Source organism: Aethalodelphis obliquidens, unplaced genomic scaffold (genome assembly GCF_003676395.1).
Source record: "Aethalodelphis obliquidens isolate GAN/ISIS:26980383/991018 unplaced genomic scaffold, ASM367639v1 scaffold4, whole genome shotgun sequence".
In the NCBI taxonomy this organism is placed as follows: domain Eukaryota; kingdom Metazoa; phylum Chordata; class Mammalia; order Artiodactyla; family Delphinidae; genus Aethalodelphis; species Aethalodelphis obliquidens.
The window spans coordinates 1,864,249-1,888,740 of NW_020837948.1; the positions used below are offsets into that span (position 1 = coordinate 1,864,249).

Genomic DNA, 24,492 nt, shown 5'->3' on the forward strand with positions numbered 1-24,492 from the left:
CTGGTGACCTAGATGGACTGTGCTCTCTGGGTACTGTGATATGGCAGGCATTACTGCCCACTTCTCCAGATGCATCAAAAAATAATTACTCTTGATTGCACTGGTGCTCTTCTGTGCAGTTTTCCTTGCCCACAAATCTGTTATAGCAGTATTGGGATAACGTAATTTAAGGGTTTTCCATGTGTTAGTATAAGAAGTAGACCAAGCAGACTACAGAGCAGAAAGGAACCAAGAGTTTAAGGGGAAGGAAATGCTCTTCCCTCTAAATTTTCACATACAACTCATTCCTAATCATGGTTGCTCTAATCCAATTGGTTCTAATGCTTTTCTCCACATGGAATTAAAGTTGTTACTTCAGGGAAGAATTTAATCCAGCTCCTCCTGCCTTGCAAAGGTTTTTTTTAATCAGAGGGTGGCTGACTTCAATAAGAGCATTTACAGTATCCCAAGGGCTTCTTTTCCTTTAAAAAAAAAAAAAAATTTAACACCCTTGTCAGACTCCCCTTGTTGGAAGTTTTGGGAGCAAGTTCCTATAGAACGGTCACTCTGAAACCTATGGTCACAGACCTGTAAGAATTTGATTAAACCGTATCCACAGAAAAATGCACAAGCAACAAAATTCTACAAGCCAATTATGGACCCAGGTTAAGAACTTCTAGCTTATAAGAGAGAAAGACTATGGAAAGGATCAAGGTCAGTTGGGGGAGTGGCACCCTTGAAGTCTAAAACAGGACCTCTCCCTCCCTTCCTTAACCAGCAAGCAGGAATACAGTGGGAGTACTAGTTCCTGAGAATAAGGGGTTCCACTCATGGGTAACTTTGGCTTGGGCACGCTATCTTAGAACTGCACTGCCCACAGAGTCTTTCCTTCAGTCTTCTTCTTTCAGAGGTATCAGACATGCCCCATGGTTGTTAGACTCTACCAGACCTAAGTGTATTCCTGCTGTCTTCTCTCTCCCTTTGCACATCCCAGGCATTTTCCTCAATAAAATTCTTATACTTCTAATCCTACCTTGGGATCTGCTTCTAGGAGGAGCCAAACTACACACGTGCAGCTGCTGCTGTCTCCACAGAGCCCTGAGGAAGGCACCTTGGAGTCTTCCAGTCCTCACTCTAGCACCACACTCCAACACAGAAACTAAACCCCTTGAGACAATAACTTCTTACACATGCCCAGTGTGATAAAGCCCCTGGAAGCCAACAGACTGATGATGGTCTGGTTTCACAGATACAATGGGTGGTTTTCAGATTTTTGCCTTCAGGTCTGAGACAAGGCCTACTAAGGATAAGTGCCAATGATATGGGAGAAATGGCCTGGAAGGCCAAATCAATAATGTCAGATGTATAGAAGGCCTTACCTTTGTAAGGCCTGAAAATATGACCCTGACTCACAGCAGAAATATCTTTTACATTTATACAATAGTAAACATGGAGCTGTACAGTCATAACCAAATTCTGAAAAGTGATACTATTCGACAGGGAGAAGATGGTGTTAGGTCAAGTAAAAACAGCCAAAGCAAAAATCCTATTCCAGAGTATGAGTGACCTTTTGTATTCCCTAGAGAGATTTCAACAACAGTTAGTATAAGATTCAAAGTCAGTTCTTAAGTGTGCCAGTAGGCACTACTGAGTGTGCAAATGCTCTATTGTTTGAGGGTCACAATACCCCAATCCCAGAGCAGTTCGAGGCTTTTAGCCGAAGAAGTAGGTGAAATTCTGAGGTAAATACAAGGGATCATGTCAGAATCCAGCCATGCTATACCACTTGTCCTAAATCATTTCTGTTCCACGGTTAACACTTAGGGCATGCAATATTAAATGACTGTATCAACCTACCCTTTTCTCCTACTAAGACATCCAAAGATCAAATCAGCATTATTTTTCAATTAGCACTGTGATAAAACACTATTATATAAAATAAGACAGAGAAGGAGAATCTTTTTAATTAGCTTTCTCCTGAAATTCTCAAAGAGCAAAATAACCAAATGCTTTGTTTTCCAACCTTTTTTTTTTTTTTGCCCTTTATTCTTGGTTTATGATGTTAAACTCTTAATGACAAAGAAGCAAAGCCCACTTAGCTAGTTTACCAACACATTTGAAGCAAATCATAGTCATACTTCTATGTTAACCAAGCATGACAGCAAGGTGATTGAGTAGCTTTCCAAACTACCAGAGCAGCAGGCACTTGCAGAGGCTGCAGTTAAATCAGCACTTCATAAATCGTGCAGGCTCCTGCCCATTTAGATCTCTCTATGCAGAATCGGCAGTCTAACACTGGCTCTCCCAAGCATTAAAAAATCATCACTCTGCTAACCCAACTCACTGTTCAGACGGGTCTTCTTGAATGCAGCCTTTATTACAACCTCACTGCTGCTTCCTACACTGAAGGAATACCATGTTTTTAAGTCAGGAGTTCTTCTTTCTCGCTTCATTATAATCAGGGGTCTTAACAACGACCCCGATACTGTTACAAAGCACACTGCTTTATAACAGTAAAGCTCTGGAAAACCCAAACAAAAGACACGTCACCCGGTGACGTCAGCCTATATACAGTTCTGTGTGGTCGCAGCACATAAGCAAATCCATTCTTGTGCCGTTTCTCGGAAAAGCTTTTCAGTAAACGCACTCATGCTGCTCCAGGAGCTCTTCTCTGCAACAAGCCGCCCATCTGCCATCAACAAGTTAAGACCGAGAGAACTAACGGCTGCAGAAAGGAGAGGCTGAAGCTTTGATTAACCAGCTGAGCAGTTAGAGGAGGACGAAATTAATAACATATTCAAAACTGATTTAGGGGATCAGAGTGGTCACAGAAAATGAAACCAATGCTTTCGAGAGGAATATCCTAAGGAAAAAACAACTCACCCTGGTGGATTCAATTTTACTCGGAAAGCCTGGGACACAGAAAACAGGAAACTGGTCAAAGGCTCCCGCATGTTAGAGCCTTTTACAGACTCACTGCGTTGAGTCTGACAACCGAGACTGAATGCAGGCTCCAATGTGCTCAGAAGAATGGGTAAGTCCATGTATTTATGTGTCTTGTACAGTCAGCAAGGAATCAACGCTTTTAAAATAATAAGCCACTGAATTCACATTTTATGAGGGAGATCACTGTCACATTTTTGGATTTTGAGGTTTAGGTAAAAACATATATTGCTGATGACAGGATGTGTTTTATCTTCTTTCTTAATGGTTTAAGTTTTGTTCTAGTCATACTAACAAGGTTAGTGTTTCTGCAGCAAATGAAAAATAAGTTATATGTAGTTAAATCTTTTGCCATAATGATATGTTGTTGTTGTTTTAATAGCCCATACGCTCTGCTGAAAAATATCCTATCTTCTTGTCTTCCTTAAATTATATTCTGCAGGCTTACATTTCAAGTGGCCATTAGGGGCCCCTATGCTGGCAGCAATATATGCAATGAGTATGGTTTTAAAAATGCTGCCTGCCCTGGGTATGGCATGTCCACCCAAATGCCGCTGTGAGAAGCTGCTCTTCTACTGCGACTCTCAGGGCTTCCACTCGGTGCCAAACACCACAGACAAGGGCTCTCTGGGCCTGTCCCTGAGGCACAATCACATCACAGAGCTTGAAAGGGATCAATTTGCCAGCTTCAGTCAACTTACCTGGCTCCACTTAGACCATAATCAAATATCAACAGTAAAAGAAGATGCTTTTCAAGGACTATATAAACTTAAGGAATTAATCTTAAGTTCCAACAAAATATTTTATTTACCAAACACAACTTTTACCCAACTGATTAACCTGCAAAATTTGGACCTGTCTTTTAATCAGCTGTCATCTCTGCACCCAGAGCTCTTCTATGGCCTCCGGAAGCTACAGACCTTGCATTTACGGTCCAACTCCCTGCGGACTATCCCAGTACGCCTGTTCTGGGACTGTCGTAGTCTGGAGTTTCTGGATTTGAGCACAAACCGTTTGCGAAGTTTGGCTCGCAATGGATTTGCAGGATTAATCAAACTGAGGGAGCTTCACCTAGAGCACAACCAGCTGACGAAGATTAATTTTGCTCATTTCCTACGGCTTAGCAGTCTGCACACACTCTTCTTACAATGGAACAAAATTAGCAACTTGACATGTGGGATGGAGTGGACCTGGGGCACTTTAGAAAAGCTAGACCTGACTGGAAATGAAATAAAAGCCATCGACCTGACAGTGTTTGAAACGATGCCTAATCTTAAAATACTCCTCATGGATAACAACAAGTTAAACAGCCTTGATTCCAAGATCTTAAACTCCCTGAGATCCCTCACAACCGTTGGCCTCTCTGGCAATCTGTGGGAATGCAGCCCTCGAATATGTGCTTTGGCCTCCTGGCTGGGCAGTTTCCAAGGTCGGTGGGAGCATTCCATCCTATGCCACAGCCCCGACCACACCCAAGGAGAGGATATACTAGATGCAGTCCACGGATTTCAGCTCTGCTGGAATTTATCAACCACTGTCACCGCCATGGCTACAACTTATAAAGATCCAACCACTGAATATACAAAAAGAATAAGCTCATCAAGTTACCATGTGGGAGACAAAGAAATCCCAACTACTGCGGGCATAGCAGTTACTACTGAGGAACACTTTCCCGAACCAGACAATGCCATCTTCACTCAGCGGGTAATTACGGGAACAATGGCTTTATTGTTTTCTTTCTTTTTTATTATTTTTATAGTGTTCATCTCCAGGAAGTGCTGCCCTCCCACTTTAAGAAGAATTAGGCAGTGCTCAATGATTCAGAACCACAGGCAGCTCCGATCCCAAACACGACTCCATATGTCAAACATGTCAGACCAAGGACCATATAATGAATATGAACCCACCCATGAAGGACCCTTCATCATCATTAATGGTTATGGACAGTGCAAGTGTCAGCAGCTGCCATACAAAGAATGTGAAGTATAATATCTACCCATCATCAAAAATCACATCAGATAAGTAACCTATTTTACATAGTAGGGGCTAAATACATATCTAATTTTTACCAATGGTGACATTAAGGCTAATTTTTCCAAACCAAGTGGAGACTTAGGTTTCTGACGTGTTGAAATATTTTTAATTTTTTTTTAATGAAACCATATTTTCAGTGTTAAATGAAGCGATGCTCACATTAATTTGCACTCTTGTTGGAAAGTCTAAAAATGCTTAATTCAAAATAAGACATTTCATGTATGTAATTATACGCTATCGTGGGTAAACATTTACACTAAGGTCTCCATATGCTATTTTTTTCTACTGAAAACAGTTTGGAAAGAAGCTACTGAGTAGAAAGAGATATGGATCAATACTTGTTTGATCATTGCTCTCTACCCCAAGTACCACAACTTGGCTTGCTGCTTAAAAGGAGACTTAGCAAAGTTCTCTTGTATGATAATTTGGTATTTACTCAAACCTATTTACTGCCAGCGTGGGGAGTAGCATTTCACATATGCTGAAGACTGGTCAATATTAAACACTCTTCTTCCAGAGTTTTTACCTGGGTTAATAGATATTATCAAAGTCCATATCATGAAATCAGAACCCTTTATGTAATTCTAATACTTTAATATATTTAAACAATGAATCCAAGTGATTGTGAAAAGGTCTCATTACAATGAAATCAATACTAAATAATTACACTGACTTCGTTTCATATCTCTAGTTTGACTTATAATGGACATGTTGATTTTTGTGGCATTTAGATACTTACTTTAAACTAGTGTTAAATTATCACTTTACTAATTAGTTTACTAAATCCTATATATACATTTATATGTGAAAAAAGACTTAGAAATTATTTTGGAGAGAAAAGAGATAAACTGAGTCAATTTAGCAATCCTATGACCAGCTGCTCACTCTAGTTTGAAAGCACACACAAATACACTCTCTCTCCAGTCTCTCTCTTTCTCCCCCTGTCCTCCACCCCCCACCTCCATCTCTCCCTCAACTGCCAAGATCAAAGATGCCTTGACAAAGGGGTTTAAACCTCTTTCTTCTGCCTTTTCCTGATCTTCAAGCCTCAAAGAGCCAAATTAAAAATAACTGGCTAGCAACAGGCATAATACTGATTCTTGTTAGAATATATTTTAAAGGAACCTTGAAAAAATCACTTTATAAATATTATATGCTAAATTTTGACTTTTTAATGGATACCTATTCTTACTGTAAGAGCAGGTCCTTCTAAGTGAAGGGAACAACACATATCTGAGGCAAACCTTCTCATGGCAGAACACAATATATGCCTATGCAGCCACACAGTGGTAACTCGAAGGAGGTGAGGGGATGAAAGAGAAAGGCAGCATTTTGAAATATGACTCTTGCTGAAACAGGTTAGCAAAGTTAAAACGTAGCCAAGCAAATGGGCAACTATACATGATCTGCATCAAACAGGGCAAGGCCCAGGGACCTGCAGCTGGAAAGGGGACGGGGGGAGGTTCTCTGGTATTAATATAAATGTTCAGTAATTAAAAAATGATAATGATGCCACACTTTTCATGTAGAAAAGAGCCACAACTTTGTTTCTTCCATTATGATTTCTATGGAGAAACTATGACATATTTAGGATTTAGATGCAAGTTACCAATTGACACAGAATTTTTCCATAAATGAGGTGCCATGTATGTAGTAGCAAAAACCATGAAATTAGACTACTGACTTGATTTTAGAAGAATGAGCATTTTTACAACTGACATTTGCTGATGAGAAAAAAGGCATAAATTCGTAGAGAAAACCACTACCATAAAAAAAAGTTATCTTTTACTTAACATGATATCCTTCATTCAAGGCATATTTCTTCCCAGGATTGAATTGAACACATGTTAAGATTACAGTTTAATCCATGAGATTTAATACTAAGAGAGGGATGTCTACCTACATTTCAAATAAAATGTGTCTCAGTAAAAAGCAGACAAGATCACAAATTATGGTAAGAATGTGCTCTCTACAATTTTTAAGGTGGGTAGATTAGTTTGGCAAAGTCTCAGCCCATCTCAGCTGATCCTGAGCAGTGAGCATTTCACCTCTTGTTAAACCAGACACTAGGCCTGCCTGGGCAAGGACAGAAGCTGATTTTACGGCATAGAGCACGTCTCACAGCTTCCTTACAGAAGGGCTGGATCAGAAGCCCCATTACAAATGAGAGCTCCACAAGCTAAAATTTACCAACCCATTTATCAGGGTAACCATGGCCATTTGTCAGAGAACAACTTTATCACAATACAACTGTGTCCTGGACACACAAGATTCCACTAGCCCTGGAGGATAGCAGAGTAGTTTCCATCATTTCAACCACAACCCAAAATTAATTGAAACTGTGAGCAGAAGGGTGAGAAATAGTGGCTGGGAGTCCCCACATTAACCCTAAAGATTACAGTTAGTGAAATGGACCGTCAATTGGCAAAATCCTTAATGTATGTAGGAAAGAAAATTGGAAAAGCAAGCCATTTAGTAATTCAGGGGAACAGCATAGCCAAGGCCACCAGGGCATACTTTTCAGTTGAAAATTAACAGATTTTTTTTGGCCCTTCGTTTTTTGGGCAATGCTCTCTGAGAAAAGTGAATAACCGTGCCAAATAGCATTTTCCATTTCCATTTAAAGCGCAAATTTCCCTTTTCAATTGCCTATAGAAGGCAGAATTTCTTTTAATTTTGGTCTATTTGTGTTTTGGTATCAGCACAGGTTTGAAGATGAGGCTGTTAGTCATATGTGCTCTCTTTACCAACTGGCTCGGGTGGAAGAGCATCACAACTACACTGCAGATCCTGGTAATATAATGTTAGGCCTTTTGTCTTTTGCTGTCGTTTTATCCTCTTCAATGCCCCCTCTCCCTTTTTTCACTTTAAAGATTAGAGGAAAATGACCACTTAAAAAACAGAAAAATAATTAAAGCTCTCTGGAAAAAGCAAGCTAACAAAGGCTATGATACTGTACCCACCTAGTAACCAAGAGCTAGCTTGGAATCATTTATATTCATTTCTGTAGCTTGCCAGGGATTTCAATCACCTTTCTGAAATGAGAGTGAGCTGATAAATTTGCAAATCCATACACAACTCAGAGAATACCCTCTGCCAACATCAAATAGCAAAGATACTAATTTTTTAAGCCAAAAATCTGCACTAACACATGTAATTTCTTACTGTGCCTAAGTTAATTTCTGTACCAATTCATTGAATGGAATTGATTTTACTTTCCCACTCCACTAATTATTAAAATCCATCTGCTTATTCTAATGCTAGTCACCAAGAGCTAGACTCTTTCCAATAAAAATGAACCCTATGTAACACTAGGTCTTAATCCTAAAATTCAAAACAGGCGTATCATTTTCTTAAGGCATACGTCCTACGCAACTATGGGGGGGAGCTATAAATGTCCCTTTCTCTCCAAAGTGTGGCTATCAGTATGAAATTTTGAAATATTATTTTTAGAAGATGACTTACATGATCATTTTCCTAATAAAGCAATACAATGACAGACTCGTCTCAAAAATCTGTTTTGGGACATGCTTTTCAATATCTTATTGGTTAAATTGCTTCAACCAGAAAAAGACAGAAGACAAAAGTGATAAGGCCATCCACAGATAATTAAATATTTCTGTTCCTAACCTAGGGCAAACTCATAGTACTTAAATAATTTAAGGCAAAAAACAAGTAGTAAATGACTGTTTAAGCTTTCATACTGCTATTGCAGACATTTGGAAATGTCTGCTACTCCTTCAATTAACCTATTCTTCCTTGGCAATTTTTTAAAAGCCTGATCTATGGAATGTTTGATGAACATTCCTATCAACACTGAAACTGGAAACTGAAAGTACAGTCCAAACCTATTGTGTTCAATCACCCTAAGCCATTTGGGTGGGTGGGTGGGGGTGGGAGGTGGTCAAGTGGGTGGGGAGGGTGGGAAGAAAATACGATTATACTGGGGTGGGGTGGGGGGGTGGGGGTGGGGGACAAGTGCAGTGTACAGGGAAGTTTTGTTATTAAAATTGTGTATACTGTAAACAGCCAATGTCTTTCTTTTTTTTCCAAAGCTTTTCCTTGGTAACCTATCAATTTTGACATGTGAAAGTTGAAAACTCATTTATGACAGATATAGAAACCTTAAATGAACAGTTGTTTTGTACCATGTTCTCTATAATGCCAAATGTGCCAGTTGGAAAAGGGGCAGCTAATCATCACGTGTCTTCATTCGGAGACAGGCAAAACTAGGCTAGGAAGTAAGGCAGGGAGGGGAGGGCTGGCTAAGAAACCACCATGCCAGTAAACAGCAGCCATGCAATAAGAAGCTGCTCTGTCACAAGTTTTACCAAGTGGACAAACAGCTGTCTGTGCGGCTCACAGGGCCAAAGGTTGGCCACCATCCCCCACCCTCCCCTGTGTTCCGCCACAGCCTGGGGAACTTCAAAAAGGTACTCAATTGCCCATACCCAGCAAACAGTAACTTGGCCTCTACCTCAGGGATCTGTTGGAGTAGATCCTAGCAGTACCTTGCACACCACTCCTGGGAAGGAGGTCCACAGGTGCTGACCATGCTGGGGTCTCCAGGATCCCTACATGACCCATTCTATCCCAGACACCAGCTCAGTAAGTATGGATAGGGGAAAAGGAGGGAAGATTTTTAACTAGCCTCCCTTGCTTGGCATAAACATCCTCAGGACAGGATGCTTTGCCTCGGCAACACTGGGGGCAGAAATGGCCCCGGCCTTGGGAATTGACTGCCACAGGTCACTGTACTTGCCAGGGTGACCTTACTACTTCTCCAGGCCAGGAGCAGTACAACAGGACCAGACAGGCAGGAATAAACACCTAGGGATGAGGGGATCAGAGACGCTAAGGGAATTCTTACACCAGGAACCTCAGAAGAATTAGGGCAGAGGCAGGAAGCACAATACAGAATTTTACTGTCAAACTAACTCATCCAGTATGCACTAGAGGGCACAGGTGATAGTAGTTTCAAGTTGCACAAAGGAATGAGTTCCTATCCTTTATAGAGTTAAAAGCAGAGCTTATTAACATAATTCTCGTACATTTTAATCTTGAAAATCCCATGTAAAAGCTACATCTGATTTCTTTATCAGTTATTTTAATTAGTTTTGCCTGTATGCCACAGCATTCTCAGGTTCCCACTCAGATTTATAATAGAATTCTTCAAGGTCTGTGTGAAGAGATTTTTTTTTCTTTCTTTAAATATATCTAACCAGCTGGGTACTCGAGTCTCCCTTAGAGAGACAAAATGTACTACAAATTGTCTTTTACAAAGAAAGAAGGGAAAAAGAGGTGAAAATCACAGCTATTCCCACATCTCCCCTTAGCATGAGTTCCTCCTCACTAGCCAATGTTTTGGGAACACTTCTAAGGGACAGATGCTGAGCCTCCCTGAAGCTCTATCTGAAGGAGACCTTAAAGAGCAAGACATCTCCAAAGGCAAGTACAATGAAACATGCTTTGCTGCAAAGCCCACCAGTGAATATACCCTCCCTTTAAACACGGAGGCCAAGAGCAAAGCTAGCCCATCCTCCATCTCAGGACCTCCAACATGAAAGAGCACCTGTGAACAACAATCCTGAAGGCAGGGGCCAACAGCTCTACCACCACCCAAACAGAGAAGGCTCTTCCTTCATTTGGGAACCAGATTTTAAAACTGCAGCCCCAGAGACAATTCCCAAAGCCTTTTCACAACTTCCATGAAGAGACCTCACCAAGAACCACAGCAAAGAGATGTAAAAATGTCATAACTTTACTGAATATCCATTCACAATTGTGTTCAGTGCACAAAAACTCCATCTTTAGGCCCTGGTGTTTCTACCAAGTGCGCGCACGCGCACACACACACACACACACACACACAATCTCCAGGTTGCTTTTTCTGGAAAATCATATGATAAAAACTCTACAGCCATTTATCTGCTTCATTATCATGAGAACCAAAAAAGTTCCTCCTGTGATAAACAAAAACATTTCCTATGGCCTCACTGCCAAATACCTAGAGGGTAAGTGCTCAGCACCTAAAGATCTCTGAAAACAATGTATTTATCATTTACATATAGCCTAAAAGTCAAGGAAACTTAGCAAAATACATTCATATGTACAGAATGATTGAAATAAGGATGTAAAAAGATCAAAAGCAGGGATTCTTAATTCTAAGGGTCCAGGATATGTTTCATAGGATGCAAGAATCTCTTGAAATTATATTGCAAATATTGTGTTGAGTCTAGCAATTTCACCAGATCCTAAACCATTTTGGTTAACTCACAAAAAAGCCCTAACAGAGCAATGAAACAATTCTAGTATACACTAATTGGGCCTTGATCTTCCTGGCCAAGGCAAAGAAGAAAATCAACAGCTTTCGTCTGATAAAGGAAGCACATTGGTTTATTTGGAGGGAATGACACAAATGCAAAAGTCTGTGAATTATCTTTAAAATAGAGCCAGCTTTAGGAACAATAAGGAAACATGTCAGACAATATCCCCAAGGAGCTTTTAGAGAACAGGCAGACATGTTTTTCATGTCAACCCTTGAAAAAACTATGGGAAAGGAGGCAACACAAGCATGATGCATGCTTTGTGGTATGATCTAACCTTTGTTGTGACCCAAGGCAAGAGCCTATAAAGTCAGCAAGAATGAATATGCACCTACTTGGAAGAACAGTTCATGTTTCCTCCTTATCACATCCCTGGGACCCAAACTAGAGTGTTCCATCACATAAGGGACACCCAGTAAATTCCTAATCCATTACATTATAAATCTTCTAGGCTAGGAGTACAATTTAAAACTCTTCCATTACATTATGAATGAAGAGAAGCACATTTCATGCATCATCTCTAGTTATGCTGATGATAATCATAAATGTTCTCCTTGGGTAAGAATCTATAAGATGATAACTAATTTTCAAAGAAAGAACACATTTAAAAAGATAAAGCGTTCAATGGTCTGAATAGCTGTCAGAAATTTAACAGTCTCTTTAAAATTTAAAACCCATTCTGTATGCCGTTAGCAAAACCTCCTAGGTTTCAACAGGAGCAAATAGAGACCTGTGTTCAGAGACCTGCCCCACACTTGGGCCTGTCACCCTGGACAAGTCCATCAGCCTCACTGTGCCTTGGGTCTCTCACCCTTAAGTTGGAATTAATAGCAGTAACAACCAAAAGGGAATTTAATACATGCAAAGTCCTGAGAAAGTCCTGAACACAGTAAATATTTAACAAATGTTTGCTATTTTTAGTAACAATATGTGGAGAACTAGATGAGAGAGATCCACCAAGTAGAGAATATAATCACATTAAAGACATGTAAGGCCCCTGAGTTGCTCCCTGAAACTCGCTACTTTCTAGTATTACTTCCCTCACTAAGTTAACGTATAGTATCTATACGTTATACCTTATATAACGTTATACGTTATCTATACTAAGATTGACAATTAGTGAGAGCTTTTAATAAGCCAATAGCCTGGATACACTTTTTGTATCTAATATTGATATAGAACTGACCATATCATCTCATAGTCAAGTAATCTGCTTTATATAAATGTACTATTATATTAGTCATGACATTACTTTAGTTTGGCTTCATGAATCAAGGCTAAATTTCATAAGATTTAGAATCCATATTTCCAAAATTCCTTCTGGGTAAGAAAGTCACTTAAAAATCAAGTAATGTTGGGCTTCCCTGGTGGCGCAGTGGTTGAGAGTCCGCCTGCCGATGCAGGGGACACGGGTTCGTGCCCCGGTCCGGGAGGATCCCACATGCCACGGAACGGCTGGGCCCATGAGCCATGGCCACTGAGCCTGCGCGTCCGGAGCCTGTGCTCCGCAACGGGAGAGGCCACCACAGAGAGAGGCCTACATACCGCAAAATAAAATAAAATAAAATAAAAAAATCAAGTAATGTCTTTCCTTGTTCAGTAAAATTATATAGGACAACACATACTATCCATTATCACAAACAGATTCTGTTTTTCAAAATAAATATAAAATAATCTCATTGATATCTCGGCCTCTGACAATTTTATTTTAGTACAAAATACATAACTGAGAATTAAGGATCACTATTATGTTCGGGTTTCTTTGCTTAGGAAAAAATGTACTTCAAGCCTACCACATCTAATTTAGGAAGCAGCCCATCCAATTGTGGCAGATTTAGTTCCTAGGCAGATTTGTCAGAATTTTTGAGGGGTCTGAGCAAGGGAAGTATGAGAATTTTAAAAGACAAAGATAACCCGTCAATCCAGGAGGATATGTTTCATGACTGTTGTACAGTGATCCTCCATATTACCAAAATCTCTATTAAATATAAAGCTTGTGCAGAATTAACCTGTCTGAATGAAGACACACATCTGGTCATATCAGAACCTACAGATCTTATGGCCCAGATTTTTCAACTCAAGAACTTTTTCTTGACATTGTCTTCCCCAAGATCATGATCCAGTTTATCCAAGAAGGCAAATTACTTTATCTGCTCCTTCATCTGCAACTTTTCTGCACTTTCCCCATCTCTTGACCCTAGGCTTGTTCTCCTTCCTCTTTTACCACCACATAAACAAGCTTTTCACATTTCTCCTTCTCTTCATGGTTTCCAAAACTCCAAGGATAAACAACCTTATTGGGGGGAAACTGTTCAGTTGTAGTATATCCAGTGCTAAGCAGCCCCTTTTTAAGAAATAGCCATAATTTCAAAAATACTCCTCAACTCCACAAAACCAAGTGTCTGTCAGCTTCAAACTAATCCATACAACTTGGAAAATACTGTTAGAAACACAATTACGCATCTGAGTTGTCTTCTCAGTATACCCTTCCCTTTGCATAGATTCAAGTAACAAATAATGTTTATTCACTTTGCTGTTACTTTCAAAAGACAAGAAATACCAGTCATTTAAGGATAGTGCCCTTTTTGCTCTTAATAATTAGCACTCACTCCAGCTCTCTGACTAAACAAAATCCCTAACACTCTTCACATCTTTAATATTAATAGCTATTTTGCTGGTTTTATGTGGGGGTGGGGAACATGCCTTGGGGCATAAAGGACACAGGTACACGGGCCATGGTTGTAAAAGTTTCAGAAATATAGAATTCTCAAGATAATAGGTAGTAATCCTTACCTCCCTCATCTGTGCTCTAAAATTTCATACCAGTTTTGTCAGGATCCCAATGAACTGGCCACAAAAACACTGACCTTTCACTCGAAAGTACGTTCTGCCATAGTTTTTGCTCCAAACAGAGAAAAAGACAAGAGCATCAGGCACCCCATGCTACGACTGTCGCCCATGGCACACACTAAGAACTGGGTTCAGAAGTGACCCTGACAATGCTACCTTCTCTCTGATCAATCTCCCTAACTTTCCCTTGAAACTCACAAGGGAAAATAATGGCAGTGAGAAAGAAGAGAAAAGAATCTACTACCCTCAGCACACTCCTGTAGGCATCTTGGGACAGTGTCAGGTCACCACATCTCCCTCATCTCCTGACAATCCCTTGAGGCCAGTGGGTGCAAAACTGCTCTCTGACACTTGCCATCAACTTCCAACAACTAGAGCCCATTTTATGATTGTGGTAAAACTGCCAGGCTAAGATTTATCTACTACTCTACATGAAAGCAGGTGGTCAAGAATTTTCTTCTTTTTGATGCAGCATTCCGAAAGTGTCAAAAGACATTATAGTGCATAAGCGATATCATCATTGAGACACCCAATTTGTGCTCTCTTAGAATTACACGTGAGATGAATTACAGATAGAATGTGAAGAAACAAACTGTAAAAGGGTTTATCTAAAGTCTGCTTGACCTTCCCACAAGATACATCACCATAAATTATTACAAAAATTATTAAACAAATACAATTCTGTTAAAAACACAAATCTTCTGGCTCTCCAAAATAATAATCAGTATTTTGAAGATCGTGCCTTCTAAATATTTTACATCAATTTTCAAACACACACACACACAGTCCTCAGTTTAAACTGAAGAGGGGACAGGATGGGACGGGAGGTGGGGCATCTGGGGATTAGATAAAACCTATGAAAGGCTATATTCTTTATTCTGATTTATTAATTAGCATTTAAACTAAACATTTAAACCAAGACCTAATATCAACTGGGATTCAGAACACTATGGATGGCATAGATTGGGAAGGGGAGGAGTAAGAAAGATTAAGATTCAGCTTTTCACATGTTAAAGCTGAAATTTAAGTAGAGATGACAAATCCAGGGTAAAGATCTAGGCTGGAAATATAAATTTTGAAGTCATCATCAGTGAATAGAGGTATTGAAAGTCATAAAACTGAATGATTTCACCAAGAGACTGAGAGATGAAGAAGAGAATCATAAAACCACACTTTTCTCCTACACCAACCTGAGGAATCTTTAAACAATATCTATCAAATGGCAGTCAACCAAAAAAGGATGGGTACCCAGCAATCCCACTACTGAGCACATACCCTGAGAAAACCATAATTCAAAAAGAGTCATGTACCACAATGTTCACTGCAGCTCTATTTACAATAGCCAGGACATGGAAGCAACCTAAGTGTCCATTGACAGATGAATGGATAAAGAAGATGTGGCACATATATACAATGGAATATTACTAGCCATAAAAAGAAACGAAATTGAGTTATTTGTAGTGAGGTGGATGGACATAGAGTCTGTCATACAGAGTGAAGTAAGTCAGAAAGAGAAAAACAAATACTGTATGCTAACACATGTATATGGAATCTAAGAGAAAAAAAAAAGGTCATGAAGAACCTAGGGGTAAGACGGGAATAAAGACACAGAGCTACTAGAGAATGGACTTGAGGATATGGGGAGGGGGAAGGGTAAGCTGTGACAAAGTGAGAGAGTGGCATGGACATATATACACTACCAAACGTAAAATAGATAGCTAGTGGGAAGCAGCCGCATGGCACAGGGAGATCAGCTCGGTGCTTTGTGACCACCTAGAGAGGTGGGATAGGGAGGGTGGGAGGGAGGGAGATGCAAAAGGGAAGAGATATGGGAACATATGTATATGTATAACTGATTCACTTTGTTATAAAGCGGAAACTAACATACCATTGTAAAGCAATTATATTCCAATAAAGATGTTAAAAAAATTAATACCATCTGTATACAATACCACAAAGGAAGTAAAATCTCATTATAAAAAGGTAAACTATTCAAAATAGCAACAAAACTTTAGTATTTAAGACTAATCTAAAAAGAAAGAAACAAGATGTTCTTAGAGATGATGGTAAAACCTGTTGAAAAAATAAAAGAACACCTGCATAAGTGAAATAGTAGGCAATGTGTATGAATAGGAAGGTTCAGTGTTGCAAAGATGTCAATTAATCTACAAATCCAGTGGCATTCCTAATAAAATCCTAATAGCACAGTGCAGTGAAAATGAGAAATGGACCTTTGTGTTCATATGAAAAATTAAAGGCTCAAGAATTGACAAGAAAGAAAGAGAACGTGCGGCAATCAAAAAAGCAGGTCTGTTGTGTTTTTTTTTTGGCCACACCATGCAGCATGCAGGATCTTAGTTCCCTGACCAGGGATCAAACCCATGCCCCCTGCATTCGGAGCATGGAGTCTTAACCACTGGACTGCCAGGGGAGTCCCAGAAAAGCAGGTTTTAATGTGGGGGGAAATGTACGGCTCATGTACTTGAGCTACAAGGTAGCCAAATATTCAATAACATGATAACCATATAATGTTCTCTATCTTGATAAAGGATTGGGGTACAAAGTGTGTGCATTTATCAAAACCTATCACGTAATACACTTAAAATTTGTACATTTCACTATATAAAATTTACGATAATAAAACTGAACTCTAGTTAAATGACATGCATACTGCAATGTTTAGAGGTGAAATACCCAAGTACCTGCAACTGACTTTGAAATACATCAAAACAATAAAAAGATGGATACAGGAATGGATAAATATGTGATAAAGCAAATATATCAAAAAGTCAATCACAGAATCTAGGAAATAGGTGTGTGTATATATGGTGTTCACTGAACAGTCTTTCAGCTTCTGTGTATGTATGAAAATTTTCACAATAAAATGTTGGGAGGAAAGGAAAAAAATATAATTACAAGTGTAATTTATGGTATTGGCAATCTAACATAGTATTCCTCTCAACTAGACCTACAGCACTGCATGGTGGTTAAGAGCTTGAACTCTGGAGCCAGGCTAGGTTCAAAGTGTAGTACCTCCACTTACTACCTGTGAGATCTTAAACAAGTCATTTAATCTCTATGTCTTAACAGTATCAAACTCGTGCTCTGAAGATTAAATGGGAATGTGTGTGAAGTACTTAGAACAATTCCTGGCACACAGCGCTAAAGTGTGACCTGTATTACTACTACTACTACTACTACTACTACTACTACTACTACTACTATTACTCCTTCTTCTTCACAATATTTTAAAATATATAATTCAACAAGTACTTCAATTTCCACTATACAAGGTGCTATGGTGATATAGGCCCTTGCCCTCAGGAGTTTATAGTTAGTCAGAGGTAAAACTTAAAATATTCAATAAATAACTAATAAAAGAAGATAAGCCCAAAAGAGGTGAACTGGATGGTACCACCAAATTGCTGATATTTAGAAAACAGGGAGGGCACTGAAGAATGCCGTGGAGAAAACAGCCTAAAGCTAGGTACAAAAGCACCATCAGGATTTCAATATGGCTGGGTACAGAGTGGCCAGAGCCACTAATCTGACAGATGATACCAGTAAGTGCAGCGAAGGTAGGGCCAAATGCCAAGGGGCCTCTGGGACCAGGAAAGGTGCTCAGATTTAACATGGTCAGCAAGAAGGGCCACTCCGGATTTGTGGAGATGGCTGGGATATGATGGTCAAAGTGGTGATTTAGAAAAATGTATTTTAGCAATTTTTATTTTGCTGAGAAACACAAAACCTATAACTTTAACTATCAGAAAAGGGCTGCTAAGGAAGATGGATAAAAGAAAGGTTTATTGAAGGACAGGCAAAGGGTAAGAACCAATGATCAGTTGAAAAAAAAACAAACGACTCTTTGTAAGAGCTTTGCTCAAGAGAAATGGGTAGCGTGAGGGGCAGAGATGTAAGAAATCATTCATTCACTAGGATGTACTAAACAGAGCCTCCAAGTTCTCATGTTTAATTTCAAGTTTTCACTATTAATCTCCAATCTGAAACTGTTTTCTGAGAAGATACATAGTTTCTCCATGCTTCTATATTTACAACTTTTTTTTATCAAGTATCAAAAAGGATACTTTTTGATACTTTTCCATGTCTCATGACTTAGACATGGAAAAGGCAGAACCAGTAAGTATGGGGCAAAGGTCTGGTTTGGGTCCCATTCACTCTAGTGAAATCTACCCTTTTTCCCCATCTTATTCATGTACTCTTAAATTTTCTAGAAACTAAACTTTCAAACTTTTAGAACAATAATTTTTGATTCCCTTATATGGTGCAAAATTAAACAGAAATGCAGGAGCACAGTGTAGTGACAACCTGCTAATTTAAGTCTCTCACATACTACAAAAGAATCTTATTACAAGGTTTAATGTGTTACTTTCATATATAAGAGGTTGACTAATGGCTTCACTGTTAGAAACCTCAGTGTAACTGCTGGTTTTGTTAAAAACTATGTGGCATGGCTGCCAATACAATTTTAATAAAAGCCCCAAACATTACCTAAGTCCTATCTTAATAACAGAAATTGAAGGTGAAAAATGACATCTTAAGGGTTACATTTCACAACAGCAACAAGTTTCAAAATTCAGAATCCTTTCATTCCCTACTTGAATTTAACACTATCATGTTTTTGGTTTCCTGTATGTAATCAAATACTTCCTCTTTCTTGAGAAAGACTCAGAAACCATCTTACTTATAAGAGTTCCTCAGTGTGTCAAATAAGAAAAAACATTTCTTTTCTTTTTCAGATTTTCATTACAATCAAGACTAGCTGAAAAAAAAGAAAAGGGAAAATTTAAAACATATAGGGTAATTTGAGCAATCTTTTAAATACCTGTAGGAAAGAAATGGAAAACTGAGTAAGAAAGCTATGTATTTTTTTGGGTGCGTGGAAGAAAGTAGAAAAAAGGAGAAGTTAGGTTTTCCCTCCTTAAACAATTAACAATTATAAATATTTATGCACCCAACATAGGACCACCCCCGCTTATACCAATGGACAGATCATTCAAACAGAAAATAGATAAGGAAACACAAGCTTTAAATGACACAATAGACCAGATAGAATTAATTGATCTTTATAGGACATTCCACCTGAAACTGGCAGAATACACTTTCCTCTCAAGTGCACATGGAAAATTCTCCAGGACAGATCACACCTTGGATCACAAATCAAGCCTCAGAAAATTTAAGAAAATTGAAATCATATCAAGCATCTCTTCGGACCACAATGCTATGAGACTGGAAATCAATTACAGGAGAAAAACTGTAAAAAACACAAATACACGGAGGCTAAACAGTGCGCTACTAAATAACCAAGAGATCACTGAAGGAATCAAAGAAATAAAAAAATACTTAGAAACAAATGACAACAAAAACACGACGACCCAAAACCTATGGACGCAGCAAAACCAGTACTAAGAGGGAAGTTTATAGCAATTCGACCTCACCTCAAGAAAACAAGAAAAATCTCACATAAACAATCTAACCTTACACCTAAAGCAACTAGAGAAAGATGAACAAAGAAAACCCAAAGTCAGTAGAAGGAAAGAAATCATAAAGATCAGAGCAAAAATAAATGAAATAGAAATGAAGAAAACAATAGCAAAGATCAATAAAACTAAAAGTTGGTTATTTGAGAAGATAAACAAAATTGATAAACCCTTAGCCAGACTCATCAAGAAAAAAAGGGAGAGGATGCAAATCAATAAAATTAGAAAAGAAAAAGGAGAAATCACAACTGACACCACAGAAATACAAAGGATTATAAGAGACTACTACAAACAACTATATGCCAATAAAATGGACAACCATGAAGAAACAAATTCTTGGAAAGGTACAATTTTCCAAGACTGAGATAGGAAGAATTAGAAAATACAAACAGTCCTATCACAAGTAATGAAACTGAAACTGTAATTAAAAATCTTCCAACAGGGCTTCCCTGGTGGCGCAATGTTGAGAGTCCACCTGCCAATGCAGGGGACACGGGTTCGTGCCCCGGTCCGGGAGGATCCCACATGCTGCGGAGCGGCTGGGGCCGTGAGCCGTGGCCGCTGAGCCTGCGCATCCGAAGCCTGTGCTCTGCTCTGTAACGGGAAAGGCCACAACAGTGAGAGGCCCGCGTACCACCAAAAAAAAAAAAAAAAAAATCTTCCAACAAACAAAAGTCCAGGACCAGATGGCTTCACAGGCGAATTTTATCAAACATTTAGAGAAGCGCTAACACTGATCCGTCTCAAACTCTTCCCAAAAATTGCAGAGGGAGGACTACTCCCAAATTCATTCTATGAAGCCACCATCACCCTGATACCAAAACTAGACAAAGATATCACACACACAAAAAAATTACAGACCAATATCACTGATGAACATAGAAGCAAAAATCCTGAACAAAATACTAGCAAACAGAGTCCAACAACACATTAAAAGGATCATATACTATGATCAAGTGGGATTTAGCCCAGGAATGCAAGGATTCTTCAATATATGCAAATCAATCAATGTGATACATCATATTAACAAACTGAAGAATAAAAACCATATGATCATCTCAACAGATGCAGAAACAGTTTTTGACAAAACAGAAATATAGGTCAATGGTACAGGATAGAAAGCCCGGAGATAAACCCACGCACATATGTCACCTAATTTATGACAAAGGAGGCAAGAACATACAATGGAGAAAAGACAGCCTCTTCAATAAGTTGTTCTGGGAAAACTGGACAGCTACATGCAAAAGAATGAAATTAGAATGCTACCTAACACCATACACAAAAATAAACTCCAAATAGATTAAAGACCTAAATGTAAGACTGGACACTATAAAACTCTTGGAGGAAAACATAGGAGAAACACTCTTTGACATAAACTACAGCAAGATCTTTTTTGACCCACCTCCTAGAGTAATGAAAATAAAAACAAAAATAAACAAATGGGACCTAATGAAACTTAAAAGCTTTTGCACAGCAAAGGAAACCATAAACAAGACGACCCTCAGAATAGGAGAAAATATTTGCAAATGAAGCAACAGACAAAGGATTAATCTCAAAAATATACAAACAGCTCACGGAGCTCAATAGCAAAAAAACCAAACAACGCAATTAAAAAACAGGCGGAAGTCCTAAATAGACATTTCACCAAAAAGAAGACATGCAGATGTCCAAGAGGCACATGAAAAGATGCTCAACATCACTAATTATTAGAGAAATGCAAATCAAAACTACAATGAGGTATCACCTCACACTGGTCAGAATGGCCATCATCAAAAAATCTACAAACAATAAATGCTGGAGAGGGTGTGGAGAAAAGGGAACCCTCTTGCACTGTTGGTGGGAATGTAAATTGATACAGCCACTATGGAGAACAGTATGGAGGGTTCTTAAAAACTAAAAATAGAACTACCATATGACCCAGCAATCCCACTACTGGGCATACCCTGAGAAAACCATAATTCAAAGAGTCATGTACCACAGTGTTCACTGCCACACTATTTACAATAGCCAGGACATGGAAGCAACCTAAATGTCCATCGACAGATGAATGGATAAATAAGATGCGGCACATATAGCCAATGGAATATTACTCAGCCATAAGAAGAAACGAAACTGAATTATTTGTAGTGAGGTGGATGGACCTGGAGTCTGTCATACTGAGTGAAGTAAATCAGAAAGAGAAAAACAGATACCGTATATTAACGCATGTATGTGGAATCTAGTAAAATGGTACAGATGAACCTATCTGTAGGGCAGGAATAGAGATGTACACGTAGAGAATGGACATGTGGACACTGGGGGTAAGGGGAGGGTGGAACGAATTGGGAGATTAGGCTTGACATAAATACACTACCATGTATAAAATAGATAGCTAGTGGGAACCTACTGTATAACACAGGGAGCTCAGCTCAGTGCTCTGTGATGACCTAGATGGGTGAGATGGGGGAGGTGGGAGGGAGGTCCAGGAGCGAGAGATATAGGTATAGATATAGTTGATTCACTTCATTGTACAGGAGAAACTAACACAACATTGTAAAGCAATTTTACTCCCCCACCCCCTGCCAAAAAAAAGACTAGCTGATAAATTTCTCTACTTAGGCAAACCATGAAAATGATCAGATATCCAGATTTTTCCACAGAGTTAAGAATTCTACATTAATTTTTGATTTAAGGGACTTCCCTGGCAATCCAGTGTTTAATCCTCCCACTGCAGGGAACACGGGTTTGATCCCCAGTCGGGGAACTGAGATCCCACATGCCTCGCGGCCAAAAATATGTATATAAATAAAATCTTTTTTAATTTAACCAAAGTAGGGGAAAATTAAATGGCAAGACCCAACCAGATGTCAACTCTTGCTGCTTTTTGCAGCTCTTCTGACAAAAAAAAAAAAAAAAAAAAGGGACATGATTTCCCCTGCGCTAAGAGAGGGACAAAATGGAGACTCTGTCTCACCCACCAAACACTAGAAGCGCGGGCTCCCAGAACACCTCCAGGCGAGGGTCTGCAACTAGAACCACCGGTAAAATACAGTGTTCTAAGCTTTTAAAACGAATATTAAAATTCAACAAGGTGCACATTTTCAGGAGGCAGGTAGGGAAAAATGTACCCAGTATGTATTAGATTTTCTGTATTGATATTAAAGGGTTTCTAATGGTAAATCTACAATTTCCTGCATCCACAATAACATTGATATATAGAACCGGCTGGTCAGCTTGCTTGGTTAAAAGGCCAGTCATGGGTTTGGTCTCTTGAAGAGATCGGTTTTGCTCTTCACATTCTAAACTCCAATGATTTCGTCTGTGAAATTGAAAATATCTGTCAATGGTTACAACTGGTACTCAAAACTGTGAGGAGATTAGTGAAAATGCTTTGCCAGTGCTAGGGAGAAATCACTCAGAGTGTACGTCCCACAAAATAAGAAATACCTCTACATACAGGATGACATATTATATAAGCCATCATTGTCCCTTTTAATGAATAGTATCCACATAGGATAAGGAAGAATAAGATGATATCATAATAAATTAGTCCAAAAAAAAAAGGAACTGGGAAAAATGTCTCCAGAAAGGCTTAGAGGGAATTCTTTTCTAATACAGTAAGTCCCCGACACATGAACCTTCAAGTTGCCAACTTTCAAAGATGCGAAAGTGCATTTGTATATCCAATCACGTAAGTTAGTTCATGTGTCTGGCGTACATTGCAACGTGTGTGCATCCTCTACAAGTGGTTGTGCTTTTGAGTTCTTTACTGTACAGTTCTGTTGCTGTGCAACACAAGGAGCTTACTAATGAAGACCTGATGGAATTGGAGGCCCAGGGAAAGGACAAAGAGAGACAAGAATAAGAAGTAACTGAAGAATCAAAGAAATTCATGATGCAGGAAATTGCAAGGGGATTTTCTTTATCTGAGGAGGCACTGTTAGTTTTTGAGGCACAGGACCCGAATGTAGAACGGCACACAAAGGTTGCAGCAGCCGTTCAGTATGCAATCCAGTGCTACCATGTCATCTATGACGAGAAAAAAGAGCTACTACCCAGATAACACTGGATCATTTTTTCAAGAGGGTAGATAGAATTGAATCCAGCAAAGAACCAGAACCTGTGCCATCAGCGTCAGGCATGAGTGAAACTGCAGCTTGCCCTCCGTCTCCTATTGCTGACGATCCTTCAGCTCTCCCACCTCCCACCTCCTCTCCCTCCATCAGTCAGTAACTCTTCTTGCCTGTTCACTCGATGCCAGCCCCTGTATGCCAGCTGTTGTACTGTACTACTGTACTTTTCAAGGTACTGTACTGTAAGATTAAAAATGTTTATTTTTTGTGTTTGTTTTTTACATATTATTTGTGTGAAAAGTATTATAAACTTATTACAGTACTGTACAGCCAATTGTGTTAGTTGCGTTCCTAGGCTAACTTTGTTGGACTTATGAATAAATTGGACTTACGAACGTGCTCTTAGAACAGAACTCGTTCGTATGTAGGAGACTTACTGTAGAGGGACATAGTAGGTCAAATGAATTCTGCCCTTAAAATCCCTTACTCTGTTTTCACTGTACCACAAAATGTCTATATTTTACACTACTGCAGCCAGAGAAGTTCGTCAAACTGTTCTTTCTTCGCCTCTTCTCTCACTTAAATTTCTCTCCAGTGATGCTTGGCAGCCTACTCATTCAGCCTTTCATTCTGTCTTTCCTTACTTGAGAGCTTTCAAGCATTTATACTTTTCACTTAAGTCTATGTAAGAGAATATTTCAATAGGCACAAGTACCTGTGTTCAGCTGAGGGAAAATGGAAGCAGAAAGACTTGAGATCAAGACAAAATAAAATAGCTTCTATTTGTCTCAATGAGAAAGCCATTATTTA

The 24,492-nt window shown here is 39.1% G+C and overlaps 2 protein-coding genes across 2 annotated transcripts in view; one reads left to right on the forward strand and one right to left on the reverse strand.

Annotated features, from left to right (window-relative positions):
• Nucleotides 1–24,492, reverse strand: part of CTNNA1 (catenin alpha 1) — a 177,602-nt gene that overhangs the window by 52,757 nt on the left and 100,353 nt on the right. The gene's annotated exons all lie outside the window — the stretch shown is intronic.
• On the forward strand, nucleotides 494–8,106 carry LRRTM2 (leucine rich repeat transmembrane neuronal 2). The gene has a single exon (XM_027096230.1). It carries the CDS (start codon nucleotides 3,397–3,399, stop codon nucleotides 4,909–4,911), a length of 1,515 nt encoding a protein of 504 aa, XP_026952031.1. The 5' UTR covers nucleotides 494–3,396; the 3' UTR covers nucleotides 4,912–8,106.

Coding starts and splice junctions, on each gene's coding strand:
- LRRTM2 (XM_027096230.1), top strand. CDS start 3,397: ATGCTGGCAGCAATATATGCAATGAGTATGGTTTTAAAAATGCTGCCT.